This window comes from Mesoplodon bidens (assembly GCF_964165515.1).
Source record: "Mesoplodon bidens genome assembly, chromosome: 10".
Classification (NCBI taxonomy): domain Eukaryota; kingdom Metazoa; phylum Chordata; class Mammalia; order Artiodactyla; family Ziphiidae; genus Mesoplodon; species Mesoplodon bidens.
Genome location: NC_138172.1, coordinates 76,355,399 through 76,375,293, shown reverse-complemented (window position 1 = coordinate 76,375,293; position 19,895 = coordinate 76,355,399). Strand labels below are relative to the sequence as shown.

The 19,895-nt window shown below is 39.8% G+C and overlaps 1 protein-coding gene across 6 annotated transcripts in view; it reads right to left on the bottom strand.

The window, feature by feature from the left end:
- The window catches only part of RUNX2 (RUNX family transcription factor 2), a 358,429-nt gene that overhangs the window by 245,472 nt on the left and 93,062 nt on the right, over positions 1-19,895 (bottom strand). For all 6 annotated transcript variants that reach the window (XM_081246848.1, XM_081246844.1, XM_081246845.1 and 3 more), the window contains 2 exons: positions 13,993-14,149; positions 8,130-8,234 (listed from right to left, as the gene is read on the bottom strand). In XM_081246848.1, coding sequence (XP_081102974.1) covers positions 8,130-8,234; positions 13,993-14,149 — 262 coding nt within the window. The remainder of the gene's footprint in view (positions 1-8,129; positions 8,235-13,992; positions 14,150-19,895) is intronic.

Sequence of the window (19,895 nt, the reverse complement as noted above, 5' to 3'; positions counted from 1 at the left end):
GATTTTAAAATGCTCTTCTCAAAAGTACATTCCACCAACCACCAGACTTAACCTCCACCAGCGCTTCTGACTCTCCCTCACCATCCTCCTTAAGGAAAGGGGGAAAGGGAACAGTTTTTTAAAACTGTGATTATTCTCTTAAGTCAAAGATGTTCAACAAGACTTCCCTGGTGGCGCAGTGGTTAAGAATCCACCTGCCAGGGCCTCCCTGGTGGCGCAGTGGTTGGGAGTCCGCCTGCCGGTGCAGGGGATACGGGTTCGTGCCCCGGTCTGGGGGGATCCCATATGCCGCGGAGCGGCTGGGCCCGTGAGCCGTGGCCGCTGGGCCTGCGCGTCCGGAGCCTGTGCTCCGCAGCGGGAGAGGCCACAGCAGTGAGAGGCCCGCATACCGCAAAAAGAAAAAAAAAAAAAAAAGAATCCACCTGCCAATGCAGAGGACACAGGTTGGAGCCCTGGTCTAGGAAGATCCCACAGGCCGCGGAGCAACTAAGCCCGTGTGCCACAACTACTGAGCCTGTGCTCTAGAGCCCGCGAGCCACAACTACTGAAACCGCATGCCACAACTACTGAAGCCCGTGCACCTAGAGCCCATGCTCCACAACAAGAGAAGCCACTGCAACGAGAAGCCCACGCACCCCAGTGAAGAGTAGCCCTGGCTCGATGCAACCAGAGAAAGCCCGCATGCAGCAACAAAGATCCAACACAGCCAAAAATAAATAAATTTATTTATTTTTAAAAAAATGTTCAACGATGTTTTGTATACTAGTGACTAAAGGATGAATATTTATGACCATCAAACTGCTGCTTGTGTTTGCTGACTTGTAAATATCAAACATGACATGTACCCATCACGTCCATTCCTTGAGCACTTCAGAGACAGGGAAGAACCACTGGAAGTCTGCAAGTCGATAAGTCAAGTGCTTTTTTGCAGCAACATGGATGAACTTGGAGGGCATTAGGCAAAGTGAAATAAGTCAGACAGAGAAAGACAAATACTGTATGATATCACTTATATGTGGAATCTAAAAAATACAAGAAACTAGTGAATAAAACAAAAAAGAAGCATACTCACAGATATACAAGACAAACTAATGGTTACCGGTGGGAAGAGGGAAGAGGGGTAGGGGAAAAAGAAAAGAGTTATTATGGGATTATTTGAAATCATGTGTGTGAAACTTTTGAAAACTGTAAAGCACTATAGAATTTAAAGAATCTTTCATTAGGGGCTTCCCTGGTGGCACAGTGGTTGAGAGTCCGCCTGCCGATGCAGGGGACACGGGTTTGTGCCCCAGTCCGGGAAGATCCCACATGCTGCCGAGCGGCTGGGCCCGTGAGCCATGGCCGCTGAGCCTGCGTGTCCGGAGCCTGTGCTCCGCAACGGGAGAGGCCGCAACCGTGAGAGGCCCGCGTACCGCAAAAAAAAAAAAAAAAAAAAAAAAAGAATCTTTCATTAAAAAAAAAATTATTTCCCCATTAAAAAAGAGTTAAAGCCTTTTCTACTAATACTTTCCACCAAAGACTAAAATTCAGGTCTGAGGCCTCAGGAATATGTTACAAGGCTTAGCAATAGCAAGGGTATCTCAAATTGTCTTCACAGACAGCAAAAATGTGAACGCAAGAACTGTGTCCAGATGTATCAAATAGCTTTAAAACAATTCTGCTGTCCCTCCATCCAACACACTTTATACATGCCCCCCATTTTCTTTCACAGGTGACCAAGCTTTACATTAGCATCCACCATGGATGAATAAGGAAAGGTCATGGGCCAGCCATCATCAAAAGCCTATTCCTTCACCCAACTAGGATGAAGAGCAGTGGAGGATAAAAGCCAGCTGCCGCTGACACCATCTGCAATCAGGCAGAGAAAATGCCAAGCTCGCCATTCTCGCCACCCTTCACGGGACCGGAGGTGACCCAGTCTCAGAACTGGGTGGAACAGCACAGGAGAAAAATGAGATGATTCCTTGCCCAGACCACTCTGTTTTAATTACATCTGTTACCTTCAGTTTATAAGGTAAAATGTCTGCAACTGGAAGTGCCCAAGAATATGGAAAAATAAAACGTTCTCTAAAGAATTAAAAATGTGCTGACGAACTGGACACAGGTGAGAAGGAACAAGCAGGGAAAAGAAAACAGTTTGGCTGCAGGACACAAGCCTGACAAGCTGGGTGAAGCAGGGTGCTGAGGCAGCTCTAGAAACACACATGTACCCTGCACATCCAGAGAAGCTCTCACTCACCTAAGCACCAGGCTTACTGAAGTCACAAACGGAGCCTAGCAGAGCACTGCTGCAGCCATGCGCTCCAAGCCTACAGGAAAGGAGCCGGAGGGTGGGAAAGAAAAGGCAGGGCTTCCCCTTCGCCCACCAGGTTAGGACAGGTAGCTGGCCAGCAGTGACCGGGACTGTCCCAGCAGTGAGGACACAGGTGATGGCTCTGGTCTCTCCCTGAGAGAAACTATTAACTATGATTTACTTCCCTGGGGCACAACACACAAAAGCTATTAGAAACCCATCCATGTGTGTTAGGTATCAGGTTTGCAGGTGTGCTGGCAAGTGAGACTTTTCAGTGCTGGGTGATGTAGAATACAAAGCCTCCAGGCTTGCTCATTTGAAGAGTCATAAGATACTTTGGCTACAAGACTTGCCATGTTGCCAAGCAAGGCTAATAACCTCTTTATGTTCAAAGATCTAATGTTCTTCTCAAATAAGAGTACTGATCTGGCTTGGCTTGCTACTGACCTGTTAATGCCAAGCACCACGAGGTAACGCCCACCCTTAATTCATCTGGTAATTACCAAATTGGTCCAATTCAGAGTGAAGCCACTATCACCGAAACTTGGAGTCACCTTGTAGAACTTTAAATGTCCCCCAGATTAAAAAGTCAAGAGATCTTTTCAGGAGATGGTACCTCAAAAAATTATTTCTCCTGTTGCAACAATGACATTTCCCATCTAATCACTGATGGAAGTTGGTGATATTGGTAGTCCAGTGAACCACTGCCTTATCATTAATATCCTTGTGGGGTTACGCTCCCCCCTTGAGGTTAGGCTGCACCTGTATCTTGCTTTAACCAACAGAATGTGGAGGAAGTAACTCCATAGTAGTTCTGAGCCTTAAGAAGCCTTACAAAGACCTGAAAGCTCGCACTTTTGCACCTGAGGGAGACCTGAGCTGCCATATAGGAAGTCAGACTCTGCTAGAGAAGCCGCATGGAGAGGGGGAGGCTCTGGGACTACAGGAGAGACAGAAAGGCCCAGCTGTCCCCTTATTCCACTGAGCCCAACCTTCCAGCCATCCCACCAAGGCATCAGACATAGCAATGAGGCCATCACGCATGTTCTAGCACTAGCCACCGTGTTACTGCAGACACAAGAAAGACGCCAAGCAAGACCACAGAAAACCCATCCAGAGGAACCCCAGTCAACCCATAGAGTCGTGAGAAATAATAAACTGGTTGCTGTTTTAAGCCATTATGGGGACTTCCCTGGCGGTCCAGTGGTTAGGACTCCGTGCTTTCATTCCCGAGGGCCCAGGTTCAATCCCTGGGCGGGGAACTAAGACCCCACAAGCGGCACGGTGCAGACAAAAAAAAAAAAAGTAAGAGCCATTATGTTTGGGGATGGTTTGTTGTTTAGCAATAGATAACTGACAAAGTAGCAAGAGAATGGAAAGGCTTCTGACGGTGTAAAAGGCGATTTACTTTTTCCATCCTCTGCACAGACAATAATACCCTTCCCATCAGTCCTCTTCCCTAACTCAGAACCACTGCAATAGAACATGACACTGCTGAGCAAGATTTCACCTTCCTGGAGACATTCTTTCAATCAGACTGCAGCTGGAACCAAGTGCATACAAGGAACAAAGGATCCTAATAGAAACTGATGTTTAAAAGCGGTATCCAAACGCATTACTGTTGCTGCTGCTCCACTGACTTCTGCTGGCGAACATACGGCAGTACCTCTTCAGAGCTAACTTGCCAACAGGAGGTCAAAACGCCTTGCCTAAACACAAGACTTACAAATTTGGGATCTTAAGTATGATGTCATGTCTTAAAATGATAAGCTGGCAAAGAAAATAAATGGCATTTTGTAAAGATGTGCACCTTCTCATGTTTACGCTACTTAAGATGAAGGTTCTAATAAGTCATCGGCTATGTTCCTTGAAAGGGAAGTTTTATAACTGAGATGAATCACAACTGCAAAAGATCAAAGTTAAAAAACATCAATGATGCCATGGGGTACTTTTTAATCTTGTAATGAGTGATGATCATGTGCTCTTATGAAGTTAGTCCAACTGCCAACGCCAGATGTGTATATTAAGAAAAGGAGTTGTTTGTGTTGTGACAACACCAGTTCAGCTGCCAGAGACAGAAAACATAGAAGGATGAAACCTTTCTGATTTTTGAGTGAAAAGCAAGTCTTGGCAGATGCGCGGATAAGCAGGGCCTCCAAGGAGGGGTACTAGTGCCAGAGCATCCTCTCTTGGACTTTGCTGCAAATAAATTGTTTATCATCAGTTCTGTACAGCTGTCCTCAGGCAGCGTGAATACCTGCTCAAGCACCATTTATAGCACTTATTAGTGTTATTTACTGATGAGCAGAAATTAGTAAAGCCATCTGCAAGAAAAAAAAATATTACCCTAGAGAACAGAATCTAGATGGCATCTATTTCCTGGAAGCATACTCTAAGCAAAACTACAGCAAACTTCTGACACTGAAATTGATGTAATAATAGCTCATGCTTAATTAGCACTTACTACACGATAGTCACTGTGCTGTGCATTTTACATACATGACATCACTGAACATCTTTGCAGCAACTGACAAGAAAGACACTAGTATGCTTCTTCTCACTAACTAGTATTATTATTATTCTCACTTTAACAAAGGAAACTGAAGCAAAGAGAACTTAGGTAACTTGCCTACCACCACACAACTGGTAAACAGCGGAGCTGGGCTTTCAGTCCAGACAGCCTGACACAAAAGCCCACACCCTTAATCACTATGTTATTGCTGAGTAAAGACCCAAGCAGTTAACGCAGAACTTGTCCTTGTTCAAACAGCTCATCTACCAGAAGTAGCCTGTTCAATATATACTATGGTCTTCCAAAGAAGGACTGAAATTCCGTTAACAGAAATCAAGAGCACGAAACACTCAACCCCTTCAAATCACTGCAACAATAAACAGGTGTACATTCTTTTGATGACAACCACTACTTAAAGAATTACAATTTTGTGGGAGAAGATGCTAAAACAATTGCATTCATTGCCTTTTTTCTCCCCTCAGGAAAGCCTTTTTCTGAAGTCCTTCTCTGTTAACGGTCGAAAAAATAAGCCACTTTGAAGTCTAGAGCAGTGATTGGCAAACCACAACTTGTGTGTCAAATCTTACCCACCACCTGTTTTTGTAAATAAAGTTTTATTGAAACACAGCCATAACCATCCATTTATGTATTGGTGAAGGCTGCTTTTTTTTTTTTTTTTTGGCGGTATGCGGGCCTCTCACTGTTGTGGCCTCTCCCGTTGCGGAGCACAGGCTCCGGACTCGCAGGCTCAGCGGCCATGGCTCACGGGCCCAGCCGCTCTGCCGCATGTGGGATCTTCCCGGACCGGGGCACGAACCCATGTCCCCTGCATCGGCAGGCGGACTCTCAACCACTGTGCCACCAGGGAAGCCCGAAGTCTGCTTTTGCATTACATTGGCAGAGCTGAGTACCTGTGACAGAGATAGTATGGCCCAAAGGGTTGAAATCATTTACTATCTGGCACTTTCCAAAAAAAGTTTGCCAACCCATGTTCTAGAGGATTCTCCATTTACCATCACATACACGAAAATCAGTCAAAATCCTATCATACTCACAGTTGAAGGAAGTTGAAAATCCTGGGCATTTTCCACACCTGGGAGTCTCAAAATTAAAGAACCATATTGAGATGAGAGCTATACTTACAAACATTCAGTGCCCAGATGGCCAAGAGCAGGGCGGAAGGAAATAATCCAGTACAGAGAGCCCAGTTTGTAGGATTAAAATGTTACTGATACCAGACCCTTCGTTACATCCAGACACTGAGTTTGACCAGTCACCTCGTGATGTCAGACAAATGACATCACATTTCCACAGATATTTTTGGATCATGAGCAATGTTACTCAGGCTGATCTAGGGTGGTGGTCTGCCACTCGACTTCTGTATCTGCTTTCCCCTCAGCAGCACCCAAAGCCCGAACTCAGGTCACACAAGTACCAGCTGCCCCCTCTACCCCTAACCCTCATTGCTTTCAGAGCACTTCTCTGCCTTCACAGGGCAGTGAACCTGGCAACTATTAATTCTTCCAACAGCCTCTTGGGAATGAGGTAATACTACCCTCGCTTGAAAGAGAAGTGACTTTCCCAAAGCTACTGTACCTCCTCCCTTTTGTCACCACTTTCAGAATGAGGTAGCACCCACCTTTCCCCGCTTCCTCTCCCACCCATCAACTCTGAGCACCAACCCGTGAACATCTGGACACACACACACACACACACACACAAACATATACACACACACAATGATGGTTTTTCCAAGAACTGAGAAAAGCAGCTGAGATCAGCAGGAAACATCTTTACAAGACAAGTATTAGTCGTGTTAAATGTTAAAAGACTACCATCCTGCTTTATGCATTACTAAGAGGGATGTCCCTGCCTTTTCAGGAACGCAGGGGCTAATTAGATTAAATGCTAGAAGATGTCTTCCATCCTCAGGCATCGTCCCAGATGGATGGCAGTCCAGAAAAGTCAGACAAAACCCCAAACCAGGCCAGATGGCCCTGCGCTGATCAATTCACCTGCACTGCATGACCACTAGCCCTGACAACCAGAGACTTGGGGTGACCAGAGATGTGTGTGTGGCCACAGCCAAATAGGACATTCTCAAACTGAGCAGACAGGTCCAGCACTCCCAACGTTGGAAAATCTAGAAGAACGCCATACACATGAAAGGCGGAGAAAAGAAAAACCTCAAAGAGTGGCTTTTGAGACAGGAAACCTCCCTAGTTCAGGCAAGCAGTCAGCCTTCGTGAGATGAAACAGCGGCCAGAGGAGCGGAAGGCAACACGTGTTCCCACCGCTCAAGGACAGGCTGCCAGGGGTAGAGGCAAAACTTCACCAGCCCTTTGCTCTCGGTTTTAGGGGAAGAAGAGCTATGCCACTCTCACTGACTAGGTAGGTGTATTGTTATATGACAAATATTTCTGCCAGCTGTCCCTCCACCACAAACCAAATTAAACTCTCCAAACACAATGGCTAGGCCTCCAATGAATTCACTCATCAAAGGCAGAGTTCTGTATGATGTTTCCATTGGCATAGAATTTTTAATGTTGTATATATCAAATAATCTTTAATCCTTAAATATATTTAAATATTGCTCTGGTGAGTATGTTCAAATTAGTCATGGGGGCGGGGCAGGGAAGGCAAACCTGTTTTAATTTAGGTTTAGGAGGAAAATGATATTAGCCCAAATGGATTGTGCGCACTGCCTTAAAATGATGCTGGTTCAACCTTCTAGATGTCTCAGGAGACAAATAAATCAAGGTGGATTTAAACATGGCTTGACTCTGTTAAAGAAACTATCTATGGCCATTACTAGAACAAGACCAAACAACAGTGTTGTAACAATCAAGCAAGTTAGCCTTTGCAAATAAATTCTTTGTCATTAAGCAGTGTGCTCTTTATAAAGGGAACTGAGTGTGCGAGTTAAAAAGTTAAAACTCATTCTTAGACCATGGGAAACACACGCAAATGCTTTTTGACTAAGCTCAGAATTTTTCAATTTATTGTTTTCTTCCTCAGCTCTCATGGGTCTGTTCTGCCTTGTCTATTGTGCCCAGTGGATGAACAGAATTTTTAGTAAAAAATTACAGCGACGGAAAGTCACAAAGTTATGTAGGGCTTCGCAATTTTGCGGCAAAGGTGAAAAGTGTAATTTGATTTTCTACTAACTGTGAAGTTCTCCTAATGGTCCCTCATGAAGATATATGCAGATAGCAAACTTGGCAAAGAAACTATGTGAAAATAGCACTAACTTGTTTGGGATAAATTCCTCACAGGGTCTCTGTAAACTCTATTCCTATTTCCAGTAGGAAGGCAAGCACTTACTTCTGGGTTCCCGGGGTCCATCCACTGTAACTTTAATAGCTCTGTGGTAGGTGGCGACTTGAGGAGGATTTGTGAAGACAGTTATGGTCAAGGTGAAACTCTTGCCTGCAGATAGAAAAGGGGAAAATCCACAGTGAATATAAAAAGACAGTACTGATGATAAAAATAGCAGTACAGATGTCCAAACTGCATTTAAGCATCGCTGAAGAGGGAACAAAACAACAAGGGTCAGGACTCCTTATTCTAATGAGAAACCCTCTGATGGCCACCTTAGGGAGTTGCCAAGCTCACTGAGTGCTAAGATCATCATCTTCATGGCAGTCCTGTGCAAGGAGGCTCCAATTCCAAAAAAGAATTGCTCAGTAGCAAGAGCCGTAATGAAAACAAAAACTGGACCTCTTGAAGAGGGTTCTCTTTCCCTTCAGTTTTGTCCAACATCAGGAACACATCCAAGCAGAAAATTTTAGAAGTCTTTATTTAGGATTAGGTCATGACCCCGTGAGAGAACAATAGTAAATCACTGTTGATTATGCTATTGACTTCGCATGGCTTTAGCATTTCATTTGCTTAACTGCACTACAGTGAGAAGATGAAAGAGGAAGGTTCTTATGGGAATCATTTTAACAGGAGCCAGTGTCTCCCGTCCTGGCCTTAATGTGCCTGTGGTATGATGATTTCATCATTACTGGAACAAAGTTTGTTTCCTCCCTGCCCACCCCTTCCCTAACATACATCCTCGCTCAGCAGCAATCTTGAAATGACTCCCTGACAGTGACTTATTTTTGGCTAAATGTACATGACATCTCCCAATGTAAATACGAATACTTGCTTTTAGAGCAGGGTGTACTTCATTGAAATATTACATCTGATGTTTCAAATTAATGAGCTAAAGGTGATGAACAGAGGTTGGGGGGAAGGCAGCGGGGGAGGGGGGCGGGGGGGGTAGTTTAGGAGCAGATTTGGATGTTTGCTTTCTCCAGAAGAAGATACCAGACTCTGTTACCCAGACTCACTGACAGTTGTAATCAGTTAGATTTGCAACGGTTAGTCATGTCAGATAGTCAAAACTGCAAACTGTTACAAGACAGGAAGAGGTGGGCGTGAAGCAGTGACTCAATAAAACATTCAGCAATCTCAGGCCAGAGCATTCATTTAGCCTGCTCCTGGGACAGATCTTTAAGAAGCTCATTTCGTTTTGCTTTGTTTTTTGGTCAGAGACTGTTTTTCCCTTTACTGAAAGCAGAGGGTATGAAATCAAAACACAAATCTTAAACAATATGTAGCAATGCAAAGTTTAATGCAATCTTTTCAAAGCTTAATATGGAACAGGTTATATCCAAGGCTTAATGTAGAACAGGTCTTTGGCTGTCAAGTCTACTGAATGGGTTTTCTTTTCAACCCAGACCACGTAAGTTCCTAAAATATGTTTAAGACACATATCATTTGTTACTCTGTATATATAGTTTTAAGTCTCTTTGGCTATACTTTGGCCAAGAAAAAAAAATAGGAAAGAGAGAGATGCAGGGGGAGGGGGTACAGGGAAAATGAATATTGATTAGAAACCTATTAAGTGCCAGTCACTTCATACACATTATCTCATTTAATACTACCCAGTCAAGTTTATCACCCCCATTTCACAAATGAGGAAACCGAAGCCCAGAGAGTATTGGTAATTTAACCACACAACTAATAAGTGGAAAAAATCAGGACCTGAACCCAGGTCTTCCAGACCCTAAAATTAATGCTCTTCCTTTTAACTTTTCAGAGAACATTTTTAGAAATTAATAGGTAATTTATTGCTACATGTGTCCCAAACAGCTCTATCAGACCAAGAAGCAAATATAAATCTACTAATGTAGTATGTCAGCCAGAATGATGAAATCATCTATTCTTAAAGTGTCACTGATATATCGTATTTCAACCATTATATATTGAATGTTACATGGATTTAAGTAATTTAATTGTCTGGTTGGGGAACAGAGGATTTATTATAAACATTAAGACTAACCAGAAGAATAAGGCAGCCAGGAGTCTAAACTAGTCACAGAAAACTGAAAGTCTACAGAAATGGAGATTAGAAAGTTGAATAGGAAGCCACTGGATCCAGATCAGGACCTTAAAACAATGGGAAGTTCTGGAGGAGTGAATGGGCTGAACCCCTAGATTGAAAGTTAATTTGCATTAAACCATAAAAAGATCCATTCTGGGTTGGATCAATGGTCTGTGAGTCAGGATCGCATTTCTATCAGTGGCTTTGAGGGCAGTGCTTGGAAGACAGTTGTCATCTGTGGCACAAATCTTCATAAGTCAAGGATGTACACATCTCAATTGTCCTTAATGACTCTAAATAACCTGCTAGAGACACTGCCCATGAGTTTATATAAACTGGTTCTAACAATGTTGCTGTTTGAGACTTTTACAACGCACTTAGGATATTAAAAGGCATCGATGCTTCTCCCAAATTCAGAGGAACACCTTAGGTAGGAACAAAAGCCAAATATAAAATTCACCCTCCAAGATAAAGCATCTAAATGTTCAAAACAGAACCAGTTTTCTATAAAGACCTCTTTTAAAAAGAGGTGGGTTTGGGGAAAAGGAAACAAGTATTTGAGTCCAACGGCGGTCTTCTAAAATCAAATCCTAAGGATCAAGATGTACTTTAACAACTAAAACAAAAACCAAGGAGGTTCCTTCCACTTCTCATTGCCCCTTCAGAAGGAATATGAACGTAATGTTCAAGAAACTTCCACCCAATTAGGTAATTTGTTCTTCCCCCCTATAAACAGTGATACATTTCCTAAGTCAAATGTTTATATGCATATTCATGACTTCCTTAAATTTTAAAAAAATTTCCAAATCCCATTGTTTATTACCTTCCATAATAAGCGATAAAAATGCAGGCTCTTAAGGAGCTAGCGCTCATTAGACAACTAATTGTAGCATCCTTGGCTTCATCTAGGAACTAGTTCTGCAATGTGTCCTCAAGTCATATATTTTCTGAGATACACATAGGAACTGTCATTGAAAGACAATTCCAACCTAGCCCGAGGGGCTGTCAGAAATTGTCAGGAAAGTTAAGATTATAAGCAGGGATTGTATCCTAAATTGACAATGTACCATGCTCTGTACACTGCAGGTGCTTAGAAGTGCTTGTAAATTAAAAGCAACATGCTTGATGTCAAAAGTGAGGAAACACCAAGAAAACTTAAGGACCAAAGTCACTTTAAATACTTCTGTTTAAAATATAAAGGAGAAAAAAGGAAGAGACAATTTAAAAATATAAGCCACTCCTCACTTAATGCAAGTTTCACCGATGCTCTACTTTTATTCCAAAGTACTTCATAAAAGTTGTGGTCACTGGATAACCCATAATGCCAGAGTAAATAGTGATGTGACTCCCTTATAAATCAAAAACTGCTTTGCAATTTCTGAGAGTTTATATTTCTACCAGTGAAAAAAATTGTACCATTTGAGGAACTTGGTGTTTTTTTATTTTTTAATGCTACTGAAATAGAAAATTTAAATAGCTGGGGAAAAAATACAATGGTAGCAGCATGTTGACCCACACTTAAAAACCTGAGAGAAATGTAGAAGTGTGAAAATCAAAGAGGAAGATGGAAAGAGTCTGTTAGAAAGCAGGTCAGGTACACGGGCAGGTTAAAGGGTTTCCTGCCACTGAAGAACTGACCCATTTTTTTTTTCAAAGAGTGGTATCTCTTGTCAGTATTCTCTGTCCTTTTTTCCTCTTCATTTCAGCTTGATATTACTGTTTCCTTTCATATAATGTTAATGTCATGATATAAAAATCTATTATTAGTGATAAATCAATTTTTCTTTCTCTCTCCACCCACTCCCCCCACCCCCAATCTAAGTCTCGAAGACAAGTCTGGACCAATTTCTCCATCCTGCCTCTGGCAGCAAACTGTAGCATTTCAGATCCTCCACCAAGTCCCGGCTGCTTCAAAGGAAAAATCCTACTTTCTTCAGTTAAGATCATAAGAAATATAGGGGGAGGGGGTCAGCTCTGTTTGGACATAATTACACTTCATCAAAAGAAGCTTTCTTCATCTTCCATGCGTGAAAAGTCTGCAAGCAGTTAAGTCTGTCTTTTTTTTTTTAAATATAAAAATTGCTATTTGGGAAACCAGCCAAAACTCAGAAAGCCAATATAGTAAAACAGTGCACACCCTTTGTTTCTCTTTGAAGTTTCTTAAATAAATATGTTGAGGGTTTACAAAGTACACTATCACTTTGCCATAGTTTCTACTCAAATTGATCAGAGAAAAGTTATAGAGCATCTATATAATAGAAAAGCAAGATAAATGAAAACACTAGTTTTTATCTGTAAAGTAAAATGAAGTATAGCACCCAGTCTTTTAAATACTAAAATTCATTACTCTAGTTCAAAACAAAGTAATATTACATAGAGAGAGATGCAACTCAGAGCATACAGGTAAATCATCATGTTCAAATTTTTCTTGATTCTTACTAGAAAAAAGAAATTTTCATTGTACTGTGGACCTGCACCAGTAACTGAGAAAAAAAAAATGAATACACACACATACACACTTCACACCTAATCAGTCAACAGTGAGACAGAATGTGTCTTTTTTTTTTTTCTTTTAATGAAAGTGAACTAAACCTGATGTTGAGATAACCCCTTGAGTTTTGATTCTACCAGAGGCTCTGAGCCTCATTTTATTTCAAACCTTTCAGTAACAGTATCTCATTAGCATGCATCATTTTTTTTTAAGTTAAAAAGTACAACTTCTTGGCCCTGTTCCTAGAAAGTACACTAAAACTACTCATCGGAAACAGCCTTGCCTGAACTTCCCTTATCAAGTTTTTACAATGGTAATAATTTGACATCTGATCCAAACTAAAGGGCAATTATTGGACATGGTTTAAAAATTGATGCTTCTTATTTCCTAATTCAAACCTGGGTTGAAGTCACCCCATAGGTCTTTATAATTTATTTCACCCCAGTCCTAAAGTGGTCTATTTTCTCTCTTCTCATCGAAATACTTAACATGGAAATATTAGATTCAATCAATAAATAAATGAACATAATATTTCTAATGAATGATGATTAAAAGTCTCTCTATAGAATCTGTAAATAAAAGCCAAATATTGGTTTTCTTTGAGACTTTTTTAAGAACATTAACCCCATTTATAAAACAGCTATAAAAACCCTAAAAGGGATTATTTTCTGTTTTATGATCTTTTGATGGATTCCTAATATTTCAGTGGGGGTGTGCATGGTGGAAACTCTTAAATAATGTACAAATATTTAGAGTCCTGATCATTCATCTACATAGTCATACTAACATAAGTAACACCTTATTCACTTATTCGAATGAAAAGCCTTCTGTAAAAAACCATGATTTTTAAATAGGTTCTTATAGAAGTAAATTAAATCCTATAGAGGCAACATATGTGATAAGTGAAGAGCATTATGCTGCTGTCCTTGCTACAACTTAGAGCAAAATTGATATTACCAGGAAATTGATCCAATGCATTCCCTTTTCTTTGCCCTTTGCCACTGAATGTACTCAGTTACTTGGCTCCTGTAACTCAGAACTTGAACTTCCAACTGTTCTTCCCTCCACCTTATATGCTCACACCCAGTGAAATTAGGAACTGGTTCTTCTGAAAACACTGTTTGAATTTTCAATATAATAAAACAAATGAAAAAGGCCTGAGTACTCACTAAAACACTCAACCTCATCTGGACGTATTTAAAGAAAACCTTCAGTAATTCTATTCGGTAGAAGGTACTGATTTGAATACAAACAGGCCTACATTTCATCAGAGGATCCTAATGTGTTTATTCCATTATCCATATTAAAAATCAGAGACCTACCTCGTCCACTCCGGCCCACAAATCTCAGATCGTTGAACCTTGCTACTTGGTTTTTCATAACAGCAGAGGCATTTCGGAGCTCAGCAGAATAATTTTCATCATTACCCGCCATGACGGTAACCACAGTCCCATCTGGTACCTCTCCGAGGGCTACCACCTACGTAAAACAGGAAACACAGCAACAATAATGGCACATCAGAAAAGCTTAAAAACTGAGAATATAGTCTCATGGTAAATGATGCATCTTATCAGGACTTAGTGCTCTAGTCCAGTAATGGCAGACAGGAATGAGGCATCTGCATATGGGTTCGGATGCCACTTCAAAGAGACCAGTGCTTCAGGGTCCACCCATTCCAAAGGCAGGCAAAAGTTTCCTTCATTTGTTGTTGGATTCTTCACAGAATGCATGTACATTTTTATTAAATCCCCATGTTAAGTTGTCCATAGGAATTATGCCACAGAAGGAAAGCTGATGCCCCATCTGCAGATTGCATTGTACATATTAAGGCACCGCCTGTCTGCAGCCTGGAGCGCCCTGAGGTGTGGTCTCATCCAGATCACAGGCCAAAAAAAAAAAAAAAAAAAAGGAAGTCTGGTCAGCTCTATGGGAGAAGATATTTAGGGGGAACCTTACAGTTACTGACTATAGGGAAGACTAAATATAGTGTGGTATCCAGAACTACATTTCATCTCCTTACTTTGAGCTAGAGATTCAGCTTTCAATCACACTGCAAAGAACTACTGAATGCCCACTCTGCAGTGGGACCCATGGAATATACAAAGCCATCAAGAAGCCTAAAGTCTAGGTACAGGATAAAGATATATAAGAGGCTGAATATGACCACCGACAAATGAGTGGTATAGACAGAAAATACACCCTTAGCCAAACTTCTGTCTTGTCCCATCTGCCATCCTGGAATGACACACTTGCCTCCTTAATCTTCAACAATTAACCTGCAGCCAATTAACTCGGGCAAGTCAGGATCCAGAATAATCAGTCTTTGAGTCTAATAAACATTTTCACTGCTGCAAGGCAAGGATCACACTCCAGGGTCGACTAACTTGCAAATTGGTGCCTCTGATTAACATGGAGCCCGGAAGGGAAAGCCGGTGCAGGGTCTTTGCTGTCATATATAAAACACACTATTCTTAATCCATGAATTAAGGCCTTGCCCCTTGATAACATCCTTTCTCTCAACTAACTTCCAGGATCCTATAATATTCAGATGGGTTCCATCTCTTGCTCGTTCGGCTTCCAGATGCCCATGTGGTGACTAAGCCACAGCTCTGGCTACAGTAGCCCCACTACCCTCCAATGACAATATCCATGTGTGCTTGCCTGTCTGGCAAATATTACCCTCATCCTTCTGCTACTCCCTCTTTTGTCAAGATGTCCATAAGGCAAACCAAAGCATTTAATTCCATGCTCCCAATACAATTTGTATGTAGCTCTCATTAAAGCATATTTCTTACAATGTGATGAAACAGACATTATCACTACACTTTACAGCTGCATTTCCCTCACCCTTGAACCCTACCCTAACACCCCTCCACTATACCCTCTGCTCAAGCCAGGGAAACAACCAAACAAACAAACTTGTCAATATTTTTTTCACCCTTACTGTTCTCTTAGGCTGTTCCATTCCTTCTTTAGCACTTTGTTATTCAGTTTAAAATCTTAAAGCTGTCCTTAAATTACGGAAACCACTTCCTGAGCATCCCACTGGACTCAAATGACCCTCATTTCAAAGTACATATAGGAATGACCCATCTACTTCTTTTGATATGCTAGCCCAAAGCCATGAGACTCCCTCTTAGGAGTCCAGATTATATTAGACTAGAAATTACACAAGGCAAGGGCCTTCATCTGTCTTGTTCACCACTATACACCCGGCTCCCAAAACAGTGCCTGGCACAGAGTAAGTGTTTGATAAATACTTTTGAAATAAATAAATGAAAGCGCTCCACAAAGAGCACCACTTCCCACTGCCAATAGTCCATGAGAGAACCAGTTAAAGGTTGAGTCAGCATCCTCAGCTAGCGGCAATATGCCCTTGCTCCAAACTAGTTTTCTGACAACTTTTTCCATCCCAGAAGAGAGGGAATCATGCCCACTATCCTTTACCCGGAATATACGGTTACTCTATTCAATCTGAGAAGCCTCTCAGGTCAAGGGTAAATCCCTTGAGAACATAACTTCCTTCCTGCATACTTGACCTAGTGCCTCAAGTGGCTGCTGAACACAGGTAATGCTGTACCCCTGATAGGGGCAATGTACTTTTCAACTTTTTGAATTCACAATGCCAAACATGTGCACATTTGAAAAATACTGAAATACTGCAAAAACTGACTGCTTGCCAGTATTCATCTGAATGTTTGACATTTTTTACACTCAGCATATTGTGTTTTAACACCTGCTGTGAGGCTTTCTATGTCAAAGTAAATATGGAACCAGTAAGTGCACTAATGAAGGTAGAAAAGTTGTACTGTTTAGAAGAGAATTAATGCACCAAAAATCAAGAGGCCCCACTTCTCCCCCACCTCTGTTACACATCTGCTATGATCTCAAGTAACTTCATCTCCTGAAACTACTGTTTTCCAATATAAATTGGAAATCATTTTTTTTAAATCTGTAAAATGTAGAAGATACTATATAAGTATAGAGTACAATTATAATCATGTACTTTTTGTAAGATGAGCAGGCTAACTTCTGTTCCAAGTCAGCTGTGTGCTCAACACAGGCTTTTACTTATAAGCTTCCTTAAAGGGTTCAATTGAATATGTAATTCTTTACTTCATGTCCTGAGATATTTTTAGATGTTGTTGAGAGATACAGGAGGACTGCTGATAGGTTTCACTCCAGGCTGGCTAAATTTCATTTAAAAAAAAGTGAAGAAATCTGCCCCAATATAAAGATTTTTAAGAGCTCTGGGACATTATTATTTTACTGCATATTTTTAACATAATGGATTTTTTTTAGTTAGAAGAAAAAGAAAATTGATTCAATATGGGAAAATACAAAAGAAAAGATCCCTAAGCGTGAAATACATAAATCCATTTTTCTTTGCTTAAGCAGTATAATTAAATATTAAATATTGGTATGTTTTATGCATTACATTTAATAACAAAACAAATAGGTCATCACAAAATGTGTGAGTCTTCTATGAGGCTTACAACTTGGCCCAGAAAAAAAAAATTGCTAACTAACAAGATATAGTGACAACTTTTCCTGTTATGGCTGAATTCTATTTTAATGGCTAAATATATTGGTTCTTTCTGCTATTCACTCTACCAAAGCAGATTGCCTAATGTTTTTCTGAGGAAAAAAGGGGGGATAAGAAGTAATGTATGTGCTTTTATATCAATCAGAAGTGTAATTATATGTTTGAGGGTTTAAACAAAAAGTAGATCTCTGAAGCTAAAACGTTTCCCTTGGAGATTCTCGACTGTGTTTATCTAAAAGAAAACCAAAAGAATCAAGAAATTTTTACACATTTCATCTGTACCAAACCCAAGCAATGGAAAACACTTTAAGGGGTAGAGAGTAGTCAAAAATCACCCTTTAACTAGTTAGGAGTTAGCACGCATTAAAATTCATTTCCACACTACCCAATATAAAAAGTTGTTCTGCAAAGAATAATTTGTGACGAAAACTTGACAGTTACTTTTCTAGGTGCTTTTAACATATAAAATCTACAAATTCAAGAAACTTCATGGGGAAGAGGGAAGTAATTTTGTGTCCTGACATTTTAGAATAGAGAAAGAAGTTCCTTTATTTAGCACACCTCATTATAACTAGCATTTAAATCACATGATACGGAGCTTGTGCAAAATAAAGTAAAAGAATATTTAACTCTAGAAACGCTATTGAAAATTTTTATGAGACTCCCTACGACTAAATCTGTGAGTTACTCTGAAAGAGGAACAATGGAGAATTAACTCAGGCCCTTAAAATTGTTTTTGTGGTCTTATTATATGGAAATTTAAATTGCCTATGACATTTCCATGTACAGAAGTCTAGTCTTCGCTAATCAATTACTCTTACAGACCAATATCATTGGGCACATTGCACTTGCAGCAAAACAAATATAATTATTTTTCAAGATAGAATCTTATAAAATCTTTCTTTGGAATACAAAGAGAGGTAAGGGAGTAATTGCAAAAAGGAAAAGTTTTATTTCTATGATAATTATTTAAAGATAACTATAACTATCAAAAAGTTTCACAAATATTACAGTTACTTCTTAGAATCTAACTTAGAATTTAGAAAAACCTGGTTGAACTGTAGAGAAAAGAGTAAATACAATATAAAATATCATTTCATAAATTTTAAAATACATGTCAAAGAGAAATTTGATGGAAATTATTTCAATTTAAGCCAGAAATGTATGAGCCATATATCAAGCTGGTTTAGATCATCTAACAATGAATATTCTGGAATTTTGAAAGGATACAAACAGCAATGCCAATGGGGAGAAAATAATGAACGATATTTTACCGTGCCTGTTTTCAAATATAAGTTTTCTAAAATTTTTGAGTATTTATTTTCCATCTAAAATTACTTGTTTCCATTACCTTACCAGTAAGTTTTATATACTCAATCCTAAAATTTTTAACTTTAAATAATTTTTATTGCATTTAAAGGCATAACACAAAAATGTGTCTGTCATTACATAACTTGAGATCTATTACGATTTACATATTTTGCACGGCAACTCATAGTAGGTTTAGCAAAGTTTTAACAGGTCTAATAACCTGTTTTTCTTTATTTAGGTATAATTACATTCAAAAAGACACAAACATAAAATCTGATTATTAAACATGTAAGGAAACTACAACTCATTATGTCAAATAGTTATTAGCTGCATACTCGCTTATGAAGAGAAAAATGGCCAATGATGTTGAAAAATTATTTTCAAATAGAAATTGCTCCATCATTTTGAAACCCTACTTATGACAAATACTGAAAGGTATCATTAAACATGCAGAATTAACTATGAGCAATAGATCAGATATCTAAAACTGTGTTTCTTTTTCTTTAACATTGCCAGAAAAACATATGATACTGGTAAATATATAGTCCAGCGTTTGCTAACTTAAAACAGTGCAATAGTCTTACACTACTTTTAGCTTTAAAATATACATCTGGACTTAAATTTTCTGCATAGTGTTTCAGCTTGAAGCTATTTAAAGCAGCTGAGTTATGAACCCTGAACACCAGGCTTCAGGGTGGAAATGCTGACAGACCCCTAACTTACAAGGGTGCTACTGGATACAGGGCTAACATTTTCTCTCCACTATTTCTACCTGACCATTAACTAATGAGCTGAATTTGCGTATTGCTTTTTCATCACTACAATTACCTAGGACAGAAAGGGCCTGGGATCTTCTAATAGCATGCCTTAACTATTTTAAGCTTTCAGTGAGATACACCTGAGAGAAAGGTTAAAAATATTTATTTCCATTTCCTTGACACCTGGGAGCACTGAACATTTCAAAACTGCAGAACTTTGTTAAAAATATAACGCTAATAAACAGCTTGGTGTATTTTAAAGTATACAAGTTGTTTTTGCACTTTTACACGTCAGAGTATAAATGAATTAACTACTTTCGTATAATCCTAAAACAAGATCAGATGAACAACTCTAATACATGACACGTCTTAATACAATACATTGCCAATATCATTCTGAAGTGCTGTTTTAAGTTAACGTATCACAACACAGTCTACTGAATTCATTTCTGATTCTCTACCTTGCTGAGCTCAGTGTCACGGACATAAAATATGAGCTCAATAAATATTATATTGATTTGAATACCAGACCTCTCAACAATTAAGTCCTGTATTAAATATATTTACCTGTCTGCTGTCTACCCAACAACACTATAATTTACTTTGCACA